This window comes from Tachyglossus aculeatus, unplaced genomic scaffold (genome assembly GCF_015852505.1).
Source record: "Tachyglossus aculeatus isolate mTacAcu1 unplaced genomic scaffold, mTacAcu1.pri scaffold_156_arrow_ctg1, whole genome shotgun sequence".
Taxonomy (NCBI): domain Eukaryota; kingdom Metazoa; phylum Chordata; class Mammalia; order Monotremata; family Tachyglossidae; genus Tachyglossus; species Tachyglossus aculeatus.
This window is the reverse complement of record NW_024044879.1, coordinates 295,583-311,079: the sequence shown is the minus strand read 5'-3', so window position 1 is coordinate 311,079 and position 15,497 is coordinate 295,583. Positions and strand designations below refer to the sequence as shown.

Below are 15,497 nucleotides of genomic sequence, written 5' to 3'. Positions count from 1 at the left end.
ACAAATCCCAGAAGATAGTGAACGTTGAACAAATACCATAATAATTGAGTAAGTGCTTAGAAGCAGCGTAGCTCAGTGGAAAGAGCCCGGGTTTGGGAGCCGGAGGTCATGGGTTCTAATCCCAGCTCTGCCACTTGTCAGCTGTGTGACTTTGGGCAAGTCACTTAACTTCTCTGGGCCTCAGTTATCTCATCTGGAAAATGGGGATTTATAATAATAATGTTGGTATTTGTTAAGCTCTTGCTATGTGCCAAGCGCTGGGGGGGATGCAAGGTGATCAGGTTGTCTCATGTGGGGCTCACAGTTTTAATCTCTGTGGTTCAGTTCCCTTATATGTAAAATGGGATTAAGGCTGTGAGCCCCACGTGGGACAACCTTGACACATAGTAAGTGCTTAACAAATGCCATCATCATCATTATTATTGTTATTATTATTATTAACAAATGCCATAATAATCATATAGTTAGTGCTGAGCCCAATGTTGGGTAGGGACTGTCTCCACAGGTTGCCAACTTGTACTTCCCAAGCGCTTAGTACAGTGCTCTCCACACAGTAAGTAAGCACTTAATAAATATGATTGAATGAAATACCATAATAAGAATAGAGTAAGTACTTAACAAATGTCATAATAATAATATAGTGAGTGCTTAATTTATACCATGATAATAGCAGAGTGCTAAACAAATACCATAATAATAATATAGTGAGTGCTTAATTTATACCTTAATAATAGCAGAGTGCTAAACAAATATCATAATAATCTAGTGAGCGCTCAACAACTTCAACAGCAATGATGATAATATTCATAGTTATTGTAAATCTAAGGGAATAAATCTAGGTGGACCAATCTCTCCCTTCAGTTTTGCAATTTTTCCAGAGGTTGAACGTAAGCGACCACTGGGAATTCTGACTTCTGCGAGCAGGCGGGATCCCCGGGGGATGGGAGAAGATAAGAGTCGAACGTTTTTCAGGAGTTCATAAAACCGGCTCCGCTTTTTCTGTGGCACGTTGTTCTGGGAGTATTGGCCACCGGTTCTAGGCTCAGATGGGAAGACCATCAGAGATCTAGAGCACTTTGTGGCGATCGTGAGTGCCATAGCTGAGACCAGGGTTATTGTGAGAGCTAAGGAGAGAATCCATGAATCAGTGGGGGCTTACTGGTTGCAGAGCACTACTAAGCGCTTGGGAGAGCACACTAGGTCAGAGTGAGTAGACACTTTCGATGCCCACTGACGGGCTAGTTTTGTTTTGTTGTCTGCCTCCCCCTTCTAGACTGTGAGCCCGTTGTTGGGTAGGGATTGTCTCTATCTGTGGCCGAATTGGACTTTCCAAACGTTTAGTCCAGTGCCCTGCACAAGGTAAGTGCTCAATAAATACGACTGAATGAAGGAACGAGCAGTCTTCATAGAGAAGCAGCGTGGCTCAGTGGAAAGAGCCCGGGCTTGGAAGACAGAGGTTGTGGGTTCTAATCCCACCTCCAAAACTTGTCAGCTGAGTGACTGTGGGCAAGTCACTTAACTTCTCTGGGCCTCAGTTGCCTCATCTGGAAAATGGGGATGAAGACTGTGAGCCCCCTGTGGGACAACCTGATCACCTTGTATCCTCCCCAGTGCTTAGAACAGTGCTTTGCACATAGTAAGCGCTTAATAAATGCCATTATTATTATTATTATTATTATTGTTATTATTATTATTATCCCCATTTCACAGATGAGGGAACTGAGGCCCAGAGAAGTTAAGTGACTTGCCCACAGTCACTCAGCTGACAAGTCTTGGAGGTGGGATTAGAACCCACAACCTCTGTCTTCCAAGCCCGGGCTCTTTCCACTGAGCCACGCTGCTTCTCTGTTCATTCATTCATTGAATTGTATTTATTGAGGGCTTACTGGGTGCAGAGCACTGTACTAAGATCTTGGGAAGTACAAGTTGGCAACATTCCCTGTCCACAATGAACTGACCGTTTAGAGGGAGCGAGCGAAGCTCTCTCATTTCATTCCTGACCTGATTCTAAGAAGTCACGTGAGGAAGGTGAACTTGATTTTCCTGATTTTAAAAATAAACTGCGGAAATTGAGAGAAGCGAAGTGGCGTGCCCAAGATCACACAGCAGGCAAGTAGCGGAGCCGGGATTACGCTTTTTTTGAGCGTGAGGCCACGCTCAGGGTACTGTTTACAGGACACGGGATGACTAGGCTGGGGAGAGATGTTCTGGTCTGAAGCAGAGGCTGAGAACGGCGAGGTTTTTTATATGATGATGATGGTATTTGTTAAGCGCTTACTATGTGCCAAGCACTGTTCTAAGCGCTGGGGTAGCCACAAGGTGATCAGGTTGTCCCACATGGGGCTCACAGTCTTCATCCCCATTTGACAGATGAGGGAACTGAGGCACAGAGAAGTGAAGTGACTTGCCCAAAATCACCCAGCTGACAAACGGCGGATCCGGGATTAGAACCCACGACCTCTGGATCCCAAGCCCGGGCTATTGCTACTGAGCCATGCTGCTTCTATTTGTTACGATATATTTATCCTCATTACTATATCATTATTCAGTGCTTAGAACAGTGCTTGGCACGTAGTAAGCATGGCTCAGTGGAAAGAGCCCAGGCTTGGGAGCCAGAAGTCGTGGATTCTAATCCCAGCTCTGCCACTTGTCAGCTGTGTGACTTTAGGCAAGTCATTTTACTTCTCTGTGCCTCAGTTCCCTCTTCTGTAAAATGGGGATTAAAACTGTGAGCCCCATGTGAGACAATCTTTTTACCTTATATCTACCTCAGTGCTTAGAACAGTGCTTGGAACATAATGAACGCTTAACAAATACCATTATTATTATTATTATTATTATTATAGTAAGCACTTAAATGCCATTATCATCATCATCATTACTATGGTATAATATTACTATCATTATTCTAATTACTGTTTTATTGTACTAATCTACATTCTGGGCTGTTCCACTGTTCTATAGAGAAGCAGTGTGGCTCAGTGGAAAGAGCCCGGGCTTTGGAATCAGAGGTCATTGTTCAAATCCCGACTCCGCCAATTGTCAGCTGTGTGACTTTGGGCAAGTCACTTAACTTCTCTGTGCCTCAGTTACCTCATCTGTAAAATGTGGATTAAGACTCTGAGCCCTCCGTGGGAAAACCTGATCACCTTGTAACCTTCCCGGCGGTTAGAACAGTGGTTTGCACATAGTAAGAGCTTAATAAATGCCATTATTATTATTATTATTACTCTTCTAAGAGCTGGAATGGATTACAAGTTCATTAGGTTGGATACGGTCCCTGTCCTGCATGGGGCTCACAGACTAAGTAAGAGAGAGAAGAGGGTAGCTGAGGCACAGACAAGTTAAGTGATTCGTCCAAGGTCACACAGAAAGCAGTTGGCAGAACCAGGATTAGAACCCAGCTCCTCAATGCTGCCAGGCTTGTTAGTTTGAGGGTCCCTTGGAGGTTGCAGAGCCCCTGCCCTGAGAAGCTGTCCATCAGCTTGGCTTCAAGGCTGTCCATCCCCTCGCCCCCTCCTCCCTCATCTCCCTTTCATCCTTCCCCAGCCCAGCCCGCACCCTCTGCTCCTCTACCGCCGCTCACCCCTCACCGGGCCTCGTTCTCGCCCATCCCACCGTCGACCCCCGGCCCACGTCCTTTCCCTAGCCCGGAATGCCTTCCCTCCATACATCCGCCGACCTATCCCTTTTTCTCCCTTCCCACACTTCCCACACTGAGAGGCCTTCCCATACTGAATCCCGCTTGTCCTCTGCTCCTCCTCCCCTCCCCATCGACCCAACTTCCTCTCTCTGTTCTTACCCACTTCCTCAATAAATACGATTGAATGAATGAAGTCTTAACTTGCCCTCCATCCTGTCGTGTCCTGTGACATGGTTCCTTGTACTACATTTCTTTATTTATATTAACGTCTGTCTCCCCCGTCTACACTGCAAACTCACTGCGGGCTGGGAACGTCTGCTAATTCTGTTGAATTGTACTCTCCCCAGCATTTAAGCAGCGTGGCTCAGTGGGAAGAGCCCGGGCTTTGGAATCAGAGCTCATGGGTTCAAATCCCGGCTCTGCCAATTGTCAGCTGTGTGACTTTGGGCAAGTCACTTAACTTCTCTGTGCCTCAGTTACCTCATCTGGAAAATGGGGGTTAAGACTGTGAGCCCATGTGGGACAACCTGATCACCCTGTAATCTCCCCAGTGCTTAGAACAGTGCTTGGCACATATTAAGTGCTTAATAAATGTCATCATCATCATCATCATTTAGTACAGTGCTCTGCAAATAGCCACTAAATACCATTGATCGATTGACTGATTGATTGAATGGGAGAAGCAGCATGGTTTAGTGAAAAGAGCGTGGGCTTGGGAGTCAGAGTTCATGGGTTCTAATCCCGCCTCTGCCACTTATCAGCTGTGTGACTTTGGGCAAGTCATTTCACGGCTCTGTGACTCAGTTCCCTTATCTGTAAAATGGGGATTAAGACCGAGAGCCCACGTGGGACAACCCGATGACCTGGGATCTCCCCCAGCATTTAGCAGTGTTCGGCACACAGTAAGCGCTTAACAAATACCATCATTATAATTATTATTTTTATCATGAAAACTGGAGGAGCTTGGGTTCAGCTGTAGTTGCAGCTTTCCTCGTTTGGGAGAAAAATTAAAGCTGCTGAGATTTTTCTCAAATATTTCCCTTCCTGGGCAGCATTTCCCAATAGTCAATACTTCGATCAATCGATAGTATTGATTGAATGTCTTTCGTCTTTAGACGTCACCTCTTGTGTAGAGGGGAGCAGAGGAGAAAATGCAAAGGAAGAAAGAGTAGGATTTAATCCTCATTTTACAGTTGAGGTAACTGGGGTCCAGAGAATAATGATAATAATAATAAAATTAATAATAATAATGACATTTATTAAGCGCTGACTATGTGCACAGCACTGTTCTAAGCGCTGGGGAGGTTACAAGGTGACCAGGTTGTCCCTCGTGGGGCTCACAGTCTTCATCCCCATTTGACAGATGAGGTCACTGAGGCACAGAGAAGTGAAGTGACTTGCCCAAAACCACACAGCTGACGGTTGGTAGAGCCGGGATTTGAACGCATGACCTCTGACTCCAAAGCCCTGGCTCTTTCCACTGAGCCACGCTGCTTCTCTGAGAAGTGAAGTGGCTTGCCCAGAGTCACACAGCAGACGAATGGCAGAACCGGGATTAAAGCCTAGGTTTTCTGACTCCCAAGCCCGTGCTCTAGTCACTAATAATAATAATAATAATAACAATGGCATTTGTTAAGCGCTTACTATGTGCCAAGCACTGTTCTAACACTAGACCACACTGCTTGGATAACTTAATATTTTCACCTCCATCCATCCCACTGGACCTATTTCCTATTTCCCCACAAGGAAGAAATGGTCAACGACATGGCACTGAGGGAATTCCTGCTCCTGGGATTCTCGGAGGTCCGGGAGCGGCAGCTAGTCCACGCCGCGCTGTTGCTCCTGGCCTACCTGGTGGCCCTGGTGGGGAATCTCTTCATCGTCGCCGTCGCCGTCCTCGACCGGCGCCTCCAAAGCCCCATGTACTTCTTTCCCAGGAACCTGTCCGTCCTCGACCCAAATTCATCCACACCTCCTTGACCTACCGTAGATCCATCTCCTTCCAGGGCTGTGCCACACAGGTCTTCTTGGTGGTCCTGTTTGCCACCTCAGAGCTGTTCCTCCTCACGGCGATGTCCCACGACCACTATGCCGCCATCTGCCTCCCCCTGCGCTACGAGGTCATAATGGACCGAGGGGCCTGCGGGTAGATGGCGGCCGCCTCCTGGTTCGGCGGGGGGCTGAATGGAGTCATCCACACCGCCATGGCTTTCTCCCTCCCTTTTTGTGCCACCCACGCCATCCGGCAATTCTTTTGCGACACCCCTTCCCTCCTCCACATCTCCTGTTCCAGATGCTTCATCTATGAGCTCGCCATTCTGGGCTTCAGCATGTTCCTGGGCCTCTGCCGTTTCGTCGGCATCATCGTCTCGTACGTGCGCATCTTCCGGGCCGGCCTGAGGATGCCGGCCTCTGAGGGCCGGGCCAAAGCCTTCTCCACCTGTCTGCCCCACCTCGCCGTCTAGTCTTTATTCATAGTGAATGAAGTCTTCGCCTATTTCAAGCCCATGTCTGACTCCCTCTCGGTCCTGGACCTGCTGTTGTCCGTGTTCTACACCATGGTGCCCCCCGCCCTCAACCCCCTCATCTACAGCCTGAGGAACTGGGACATGAAGATCACCCTGAGGAGAATGACAATGGGGAAATGCCTCTAAAATGGCGGTAGAACCTTCTTCTCCCAGAGGTCAGAGGCCCTTCTAGCCTGGGAGATTCTGGGTCCCCACCCCTTGGGGTCGTTCAGGTGAGAACTACTGGTGACCCTGGAGTCTCCCCCGGAGAAAAATGGTCAGTCAGTTGCTGAGACCTCCTGGCTTAGTGGAAAGAGTCCGGGCTTTGGAGTCAAAGGTCATGGGTTCAAATCCCGGCTCCACCAGTTGTCAGCTGTGGGACTTTGGGCAAGTCACTTCACTGCTCTGGGCCTCAGTTACCTCATCTGTAAAATGGGGATGAAGACTGTGAGGCCCCCCGTGGGATAACCTGATCACCTTGTAACCTCCCCAGTGTTTAGAACCGTGCTTTGCACATAGTAAGTGCTTAATAAATGCCATCATTATAATTACCCAGGACAACCATGCCCGAATGGGTCATGTAATACCAACCATCTACAGGGCATGGTGGCGGTGGAGACTGGCTATTTGTTTGTAACATTTGTAAAGCGATTATTATCAATCAATCAGCGAGTGCTACCTGTGTGCAGCGCCCTGTACTAAACTCTTGGGAGAGTACAATGTAATAGAATCGGTAGATACGTTCTGTTATGTGCCGGATACTGTACTGTGCCGGGCGCTGGGGTAGATACTAGACGATCGGGTTGTAGTACGATGGGGTTGTAGTACTTCCCAAGTGCTTAGTACCGTGCTGTGCACACAGTACGCACTCAATAAATACGAATGAATGAATTAATTAATAGTACCCAGTCCCTGTCCCACACGGGGCTCACAGTCTTAATCTCCATTACATAGAAGAGGTAACTGAGGACCAGAGAAGTGAAGTGACTTGCCCAAGGTCACCCAGCAGGTACATGGCAGAGCAGGGATTAGAACCCATGTCCTCCTCCGACTCTCAATCCCGTGCTCTTTCCAATAGGCACGCCAAGTACATTAACATTACCTGGGACTAGGCCAAAATCAGTCGTTGATCAAAGGTCACCGATGACGTCCTGCTTGCCGAATCCAACGGCTCCTACTCTATCCTAATCCTCCTCGACCTCTCAGCTGCCTTCGACACTGTGGACCACCCCCTTCTCCTCAATACGTTTTCCAACCTTGGCTTCACAGATTCCATCCTCTCACGCTTCTCCTCTTATCTCTCCGGCCGTTCATTCTGAGCAGCGTGGCTCAGTGGAAAGAGCCCGGGCTTTGGAATCAGAGGTCATGGGTTCGAATCCCGGCTCTGCCACATGTCTGCTGTGTGACCTTGGGCAAGTCACTTAACTTCTCTGAGCCTCAGTTACCTCATCTGTAAAATGAGGATTAAGACTGTGAGCCCCACGTGGGACAACCTGATCCCATTGTATACCCCCAGCGCTTAGAACAGTGCTTTGCACATATTAAGCGCTTAACAAATGCCATTATTATTATTATTCTCAGTTTCCTTCGCCGGGTCCTCCTTCCCCTCCCATCCCTTGAGGGGTTCCTCAAGGATCAGTTTTTGATTCCCTTCTGTTCTCTACACTCACTCCCTCGGTGAACTCATTCGCTCCCACTGCTTCAACTATCATCCCTAGGCTGATGACACCCAAATCTACATCTCTGCCCATGCTCTCTCTTCCTCCCTTCAGGCTCGGGTCTTCTCCTGCCTTCAGGACATCTCCATCTGGATGTCTGCCCGCCATCTAAAACTCAACATGTCCAAGACTGAACTCGTTATCTTCCCTCCCAAACTCTGCCCTCCCCCGGACTTTCCCGTCACTGTAGACGGCACTACCATCCTTTCCGTCTCACGAGCCCACAGCCTTGGCGTCAGGCTCGACTCCGCTCTCTCTTTCACCCCTCACATCCAATCCGTCACAAAAACCTGCCGGTCTCACCTCCACAACATCGCTAACATCCGCCCTTTTCTCTCCATCCAAACCGCTACCCTGCTGGTTCAATCTCTTATCCTACCCCGACTGGATTACTGCATCGGCCTCCTCTCTGAACTCCCATCCTCCTGTCTCTCCCCACTTCAGTCTATACTTCACGCCGCTGCCCGGATCATCTTTGTGCAGAAACGCTCTGGCCATGTTACTCCCCTCCTCAAAAATCTCTAGTGGCTACCAATCAACCTAGGCATCAGGCAAAAACTCCTCACTCTCTGCTTTAAGGCTCTCCATCACCTCGCCCCCTCCTACCTCACCTCCCTTCTCTCTTTCTCCAGTCCAGCTCACACCCTCCACCCCTCTACCGCTCACCTCCTCACTGGGCCTCGTTCTCACCTGTCCTGCCGTCGACCCCCGGCCCATGTCCTCCCCCTGGCCTGGAATGCCCTCCCTTCGCAAATCCGCCAAGCTAGCTCTTTTCCTCCCTTCAAAGCCCTACTGTGAGCTCACCTCCTCCAGGAGGCCTTCCCAGACAGAGCCCCATTTTTCCTCTCCTCCTCCCCATCCCCTCCGCCCTACCTCCTTCCCCTCCCCACTGCACCTGTATATATGTTTGTACAGATTTACTACTCTATTTATTTTACTTGTACATATTTACTATTCTATTTATTGTGTTGATGTGCATCTAGCTTTACTTCTATTTATTCCGATGACTTGACACCTGTCCCCATGTTTTGTTTTGTTATCTGTCTCCCCCTTCTAGACTGTGAGCCCCTTGTTGGGGAGGGACCATCTTTATATGTTGCTGACTTGTATTTCCCAAGTGCTTAGTACAGTGCTCTGCACACAGTAAGCCCTCAATAAATATGATTGAATGAATGAATGAAAGAGATGGTGTGAAAATGAGGTGGCCTTTAATAATCAGTCAGTCAGTCAGTTAATCGTATTAATTGAGTGCTTACTGTGTGCAGAGCACTATACTAAGTGCTTGGGAGAGGACAGTGTAACAACATAATGGACACGTTTCCTGACCACAGGAAGCTTAGGGTAGACAGACGCGGCTCAGTGGAAAGAGCCCGGGCTTGGAGTCAGAGGTTATGGGTTCAAATTCCGATTCCGCCACTTGTCAGCTGGGTGACTTCGGGCACTTCTCTGGGCCTCAGTGACCTCATCTGGAAAATGGGGGTGAAGACTGTGAGCCCCCCGTGGGACAACCTGATCACATTGTAGCCTCCCCAGCGCTTAGAACAGTGCTTGGTACAGAGTAATCGCTTAATAAATCCCGTTATTTCAATTTTATTAATATGCATAAATAAATGACAGATATGGACTTAAGCGCCGTGAGGCTGGGAGGTGGTGGGGATGAATAAAGGGAGAGAGGCAGGGGGACGCAAAAGGAAGTGGGAGAAGAGGAAAGGAGGACTGTAAGGGGAGATGGAACTATAAGAGAAGACTAGGAGAGCCAATAGCTGTGCCATCCAAATGGACGCTGGGGTTTTGGTGCTGTTAGACAAGGGGGCGGGGAAATTGCGAGGGTGGTTGATGGGTTCACTCGTGGATTCTGGGCCCAGATCAGGAGATAGAACAGCCAGAAACCAGACTGTCCAGTACAAAACCAGATGCACGTTTGGTCTACACACGTACCCAATACTTATGTGCATCTGGCTTTAATTCGATTTGTTCTGACGACATTGACACCTGTCTCCGTGTTTTGTTTTGTTTTTTTTCTCTGTCTCCCCCTTCAAGACGGTGAGCTTGTTGTGGGGTAGAGACCATCTCTCTATGTTGCCGACTTGGACTTCCCAAGCGCTTAGTCCAGTGCTCTGCACACGGGAAGTACTCAATAAATACGATTGAACGAATAAATAAAATTGAATGAATGAATCAGTCAGTCAATTATATTTACTGAACACTTACCGTGTGCCGAATACTTCACTGAGCCCTTGGGAGAGTATAATACAGCAGAGTCGGTAGACACGTTCCCTGCCCACAGTGAGTTTACGATCTAGTGGGGGAGATGGATGTTAATATAAATAAATTAAATATGTATTTGGATATAAGTGCTGTGGGGCTGAGGGCGGGTTAAATAAAGAGGGCAAATCCAAGTACCAGGGTGATGAGGAAGGGAGTCGAAGAAGAGGAAATCCCCAGCGCTTAGAACAGTGATTTGCACATAGTAAGCGCTTAATAAATACCATTATTATTATTATTATTATTATTGTTATTATTATTATTATATGAGGGCTTAGTCAGGAAAGGCCTCTTGGAGAGGATTCGCATAAGGCTGTGAAGGTGGGGAGAGTGAGATCTCAGAGGAAGATCGCATAACTAGTCAGTTTGCCAGAGTTTTGCTCGTTAACGGAACTTCTCTACATTATACATTCATTGTGCGCAGTGACTATGTCTGTTTATTGTGGTATTGTGCGCTCCCAAGCGCTTAGTACAGTGCTTTACTCGCAGCAAGCACTGAATGACGACATTTGAATGAATTGGTGAGTGAGGGAGGTAAAATTAGTGGGACAGTCTGAACCCTGCTGAACGTCGGAGATAACGTCACCTCTGGGACTTCAAAGTCTTCCAGATAATGAGTCTCTTGGGGTAAACCCGGGGCGGGTCCTCCTGGGAGCAGCTGTCTCCAAGGAGCCTGGAGCACTGGTTTTATGCCACGATTTTTCCTGTCCCGGCCACAGACCAGGATAAGGAGACAAGGAGGAGGAACTCAGCATCCCCAACCCTGGACCACCCCGGTGAGCCAAAGACAATCGCTCAATCCATTATAGTTATTGAGCTCTTACTGGGTACAGAGAACTGGACTGTTAAAATTCATGCCACGAGCCGCAAATTAGATTCCCCATTTGGGTCTTCACGGCCTAGGCGTGTAGGGAATGATGAGAATATGTTCTTAGGCAGCCCGTGAAAGGAGGGATGCTGGCTTCATCCTGCTTCAGACTGCTGCAGGGCAGCAGTTACGGAGCAGAGATTAGAACCCACAACCCTGGGCTCTTTCCATTTAGGCACGCAGCTCCTCTAGTGGGTAGACACGATGCCTGTCCTCAAGAAGGGCAGCGTGGCTCAGTGGAAAGAGCCCGGGATTTGAGTCAGAGGTCATGGGTTCGAATCCTGGCCCAGCCAGTTGTCAGCTGTGTGACTTTGAGCAAGTCACATCACTTCTCTGGGCCTCAGTTCTCTCATTTGTACAATGGGGATGAAGACTGTGAGCCCCCTGTGGGACAACCTGATCGCCTTGTAACCTCCCCAGTGCTTAGAACAGTGCTTGGCACATAATAAGCGCTTAATAAATGCCATTATCATCATTATTATTAAGACGCTTAGAATCTAGTGTGAAAAGGAGACATTGAAATGAATGACAGAAAATATAAGGATATGTTTGTGTGTGAGAAGCAATGTGGCCTAGTGGAAAGATCAAGGGCCTCAGAGCACCTGGGTCCTAATTCAAGCTCCATGACTTATCTGCTTTGTGATTTTGAGCAAGTCACTTCACTCCTCTGTGCCTCAGTTACCTTATCTGTAAAATGGGGAATAAACCGTGACCCTCTTGTGGAGCAGGGACTGTCGCCAACCTAAGTAGCTTGTATATACCCCAGCGCTTAGTGTAGTGACTGACACCTAGTAATTGCTTAACAAATACCTCCCACAAAAGGGTAGGTTTTGGAGTGGGATTAGAACCCAGATCCCCTGACTCTCAGGCTTTTCAGTAGGCCACGTTGCTTCCCAATCTCCGACCAGGATGGAAGATATAGAATGCGAGGCCAGGTTGTAAAGAGGGGCCAGAAGAAAGCCAGGAATGCAGAGAAGATGGAACCGGAAGGATGGTTGTGAGGTGCGAGGCCGGGCATGGGATCATCATCATCATCAATCGTATTTATTGAGCGCTTACTATGTACAGAGCACTGTACTAAGCGCTTGGGAAGTACAAATTGGCAACATATAGAGACAGTCCCTACCCAACAGTGGGCTCACAGTCTAAAAGGGGGAGACAGAGAACAAAACCAAACAAACTAATAAAATAAAATAGAATAGATATGTACGAGTAAAATAAATAAATAAATAGAGTAATAAATATGTACAAACATATATACATATATACAGGTGCTGTGGGGAAGGGAAGGAGGTAAGATGGGGGGGGTGGGGGGGGGACGAGGGGGAGAGGAAGGAAGGGGCTCAGTCTGGGAAGGCCTCCTGGAGGAGGTGAGCTCTCAGTAGAGCCTTGAAGGGAGGAAGAGAGCTAGCTTGGCGGATGGGCTGAGGGAGGGCATTCCAGGCCCGGGGGATGACGTGGGCCGGGGGTCGATTGCGGGACAGGCGAGAACGAGGTAAGGTGAGGAGATTAGCGCCGGAGGAGCGGAGGGTGCGGGCTGGTCTGTAGAAGGAGAGAAGGGAGGTGAGGTTGGGGGGGGGGGGGCAAGGTGATGGAGAGCCTTGAAGCCCAGGGTGAGGAGTTTCTGCCTGATGCGCAGATTGATTGGTAGCCACTGGAGATTTTTGAGGAGGGGAGTAATATGCCCAGAGCGTTTCTGGACAAAGATAATCCGGGCAGCAGCATGAAGCATGGATTGAAGTGGAGAGAGACATGAGGATGGGAGATCAGAGAGAAGGCTGATGCAGTAGTCCAGACGGGATAGGATGAGAGCCTGAATGAGCAGGGTAGCGGTATGGATGGAGAGGAATGGGCGGATCTTGGCAATGTTGCGGAGCTGAGACCGGCAGGTTTTGGTGACAGCTTGGATGTGAGGGGTGAATGAGAGAGCGGAGTCGAGGATGACACCAAGGTTGCGGGCTTGAGACGGGAAGAATGGTAGTGCCGTCAACAGAGATGGGAAAGTCAGGGAGAGGGCAAGGTTTGGAAGGGAAGACAAGGAGTTCAGTCTTCGACATGTTGAGCTTTAGGTGGCGGGTAGACATCCAAATGGAGATGTCCTGAAGGGAGGAGGAGATGCGAGCCTGGAGGGAGGGGGGGAGAGCAGGGGCAGAGATGTAGATCTGGGTGTCATCAGCGTAGAGATGATAGATGAAGCCGTGGGAGCGAATGAGGTCAGCAAGGGAGTGCGTGTAGATAGAGAACAGAAGGGGACCAAGCACTGAACCTTGGGGAACCCCCACAGTAAGAGGATGGGAGGGGGAGGAGGAGCCCGTAAAAGAGACTGAGAATGAATGACCGGAGAGATAAGAGGAGAACCAGGAGAGGACGGAGTCTGTGAAGCCAAGGTCAGATAGCGTGTTGAGGGGAAGGGGGTGGTCCACCGTGTCGAAGGCAGCTGAGAGGTCGAGGAGGATTAGGACGGAGTATGAGCCGTTGAATCTGGCAAGCAGGAGGTCATTGATGACCTTTGAGAGGGCAGTTTCCGTGGAATGTAGGGGAGGAAGCCAGACTGGAGGGCGTCGAAGAGAGAGTTGGTGTTGAGGAATTCGAGGCAGCGCGTGTAGACAACTCATTCAAGGACTTTGGAAAGGAATGGTAGGAGGGATATGGGGCGATAACTAGAAGGTGAGGTGGGGTCAAGAGAGGGTTTTTTTAGAGTGGGAGAGACATGGACATGTTTGAAGGCAGAGGGGAAAGAACCAGTGGAGAGTGAGCGGTTGAAGATGGAAGTTAAGGAGTGGAGAAGGGATGGAGCGAGAGACTAACAATTTCACTTGTTTTGTGTTTTTCTGGGAGTGATACCCGATTGCTTTCCTGGTACCCTCAGGCTGTCCTCAGACCACATGGCCAATCACACATTTGTGATGGAATTCCTCTTCCTGGGATTCTCCGAGGCTGGAAGCTGCGGCTGGCCCATGCCGCACTGTTCCTCCTGGTCTAGCTGGCTGGGGAATCTCCTCATCGTCGCCGTCGCTGTCCTCGACGGGCGCCTCCGCAACCCGATGTACTTCTTCCTCGGGAACCTGTCATCGACCTCTGCTACATCTCCGTCCCCGTCTCCAAATCCATCCTCGACTCCCTGACCAACCGTAGAGAAATCTACCTCGTGGGCTGTGCCGCCCAAGTCTTCTTAGTGGTTTTCTTTGCTCTTTCAGAGATGTCCTTCCTCACGACGATGTGTTACGACCGCTACGAGGCCATCTGCCACCCCCTGCGATACAGCCTCATCATGGACCGAGGGGCCTGTGGGAAGATGGCGGCCGCCTCCTGGCTCAATGAGGGGCTGTTTGGGGCGATGTACTCGGCCGGGACTTTCACATTAAGCTTCTGCGAGTCCAGTGTGATCCGGCAGTTCTTCTGCGACGCGCCCTCCTTGCTGAAGTTCTCCTGTTCAGAAACACACGTTGTCGTTGACGTCACCGTGGCCATGGGCAATGGCTTTGGTTTCGTCTCCTTCGTCTCCTTCATCTCCTTCATCATCTCCTACGTGCGCATCTTCTCGGCCGTGCTGAGGTTCCCGTCCATCGAGAGTCGGGCCAAAGCCTACTCCACCTGCTTGCCCCACCTCACCGTCGTCCCCCTTATATTCTCGACAGGAATCTTCGCCCATGCCAAGTACGTTTTCAGACTCCCCCCAGGCCCTGGACCTGCAGGTGTCCGTGTTTCACACCGTGCTGCCCCCCGCTGTGAACCCCCTCTTCTACAGCCTGAGGAACCGGGGCATAAAAGCCGCCTTGAGGAAAATCTGTGCCTGAAACCCATCTCTCTTGTCTGGTCTCCCCTTCGCGTCAACTCTGAAATTGGCTGTGTACCCCTTAAGCAGTCTGTTACTCCCCCCAGCCCCACGATACTTGTAGAAATAATCTCGTGATCTACTATTTCCCCTCACCCTGATCGACTTTAATGTCCATCTCCCCCCGTAGACCGTAAGCTTCTTGAGGGTGAGTATCACGTCAACCAACTCCTTTGCGTTGTACCCTCGCAAGAGCTTAGTACAGTGCTCTGCAAAGAGTAAGTGTTCAATTAAAGCCCATCGACTGATCGACTAATTGCCGTCCCAATCCCCAACAATGCACGGGGGCTGGAAGCCACAGACCTCAGAAGGGACGACGGGAGAGACAGAGCAGACAGAGGAGGGTGATGGGCAGATCCCGGAGACCAAGGGTGGAGTGGTCAGAGGATGGTGAGAGGTGGCTGTGGGGCTAGCGTTGGTACCACAAGGACAGGGTAGCCAGGGCGCAGGGGTCTAGAAGAAGAGGATTACCCAGAAATTATTGCTACGGGAAATGGGCCATAGTCAGAGGCCACTAGAGCACGAGATAGAACAGATCCTTGGTCATAATACCCCAGGGAGAAAGCAGGAACTAGACGGAAAGACTAAACCTTAAATTTTGCTTAAGGGCACTAAAGAGCAGCAACGTGGCTCAGTGGAAAGGTCCCGGGCTTGGAAGGGT

The 15,497-nt window shown here is 49.6% G+C and overlaps 1 protein-coding gene across 1 annotated transcript; it reads left to right on the top strand.

Moving 5' to 3' along the window:
- Window positions 1–5,407: 5,407 nt before the first annotated feature.
- Window positions 5,408–14,798, top strand: LOC119923208 (olfactory receptor 14A16-like). Its single transcript, XM_038742702.1, has 6 exons — window positions 5,408–5,506; window positions 5,794–6,014; window positions 13,871–13,950; window positions 14,199–14,284; window positions 14,396–14,500; window positions 14,640–14,798. Exons 1-6 carry the CDS (start codon window positions 5,408–5,410, stop codon window positions 14,796–14,798), a joined length of 750 nt encoding a protein of 249 aa, XP_038598630.1.
- The last annotated feature ends 699 nt before the right edge of the window (window positions 14,799–15,497 follow it).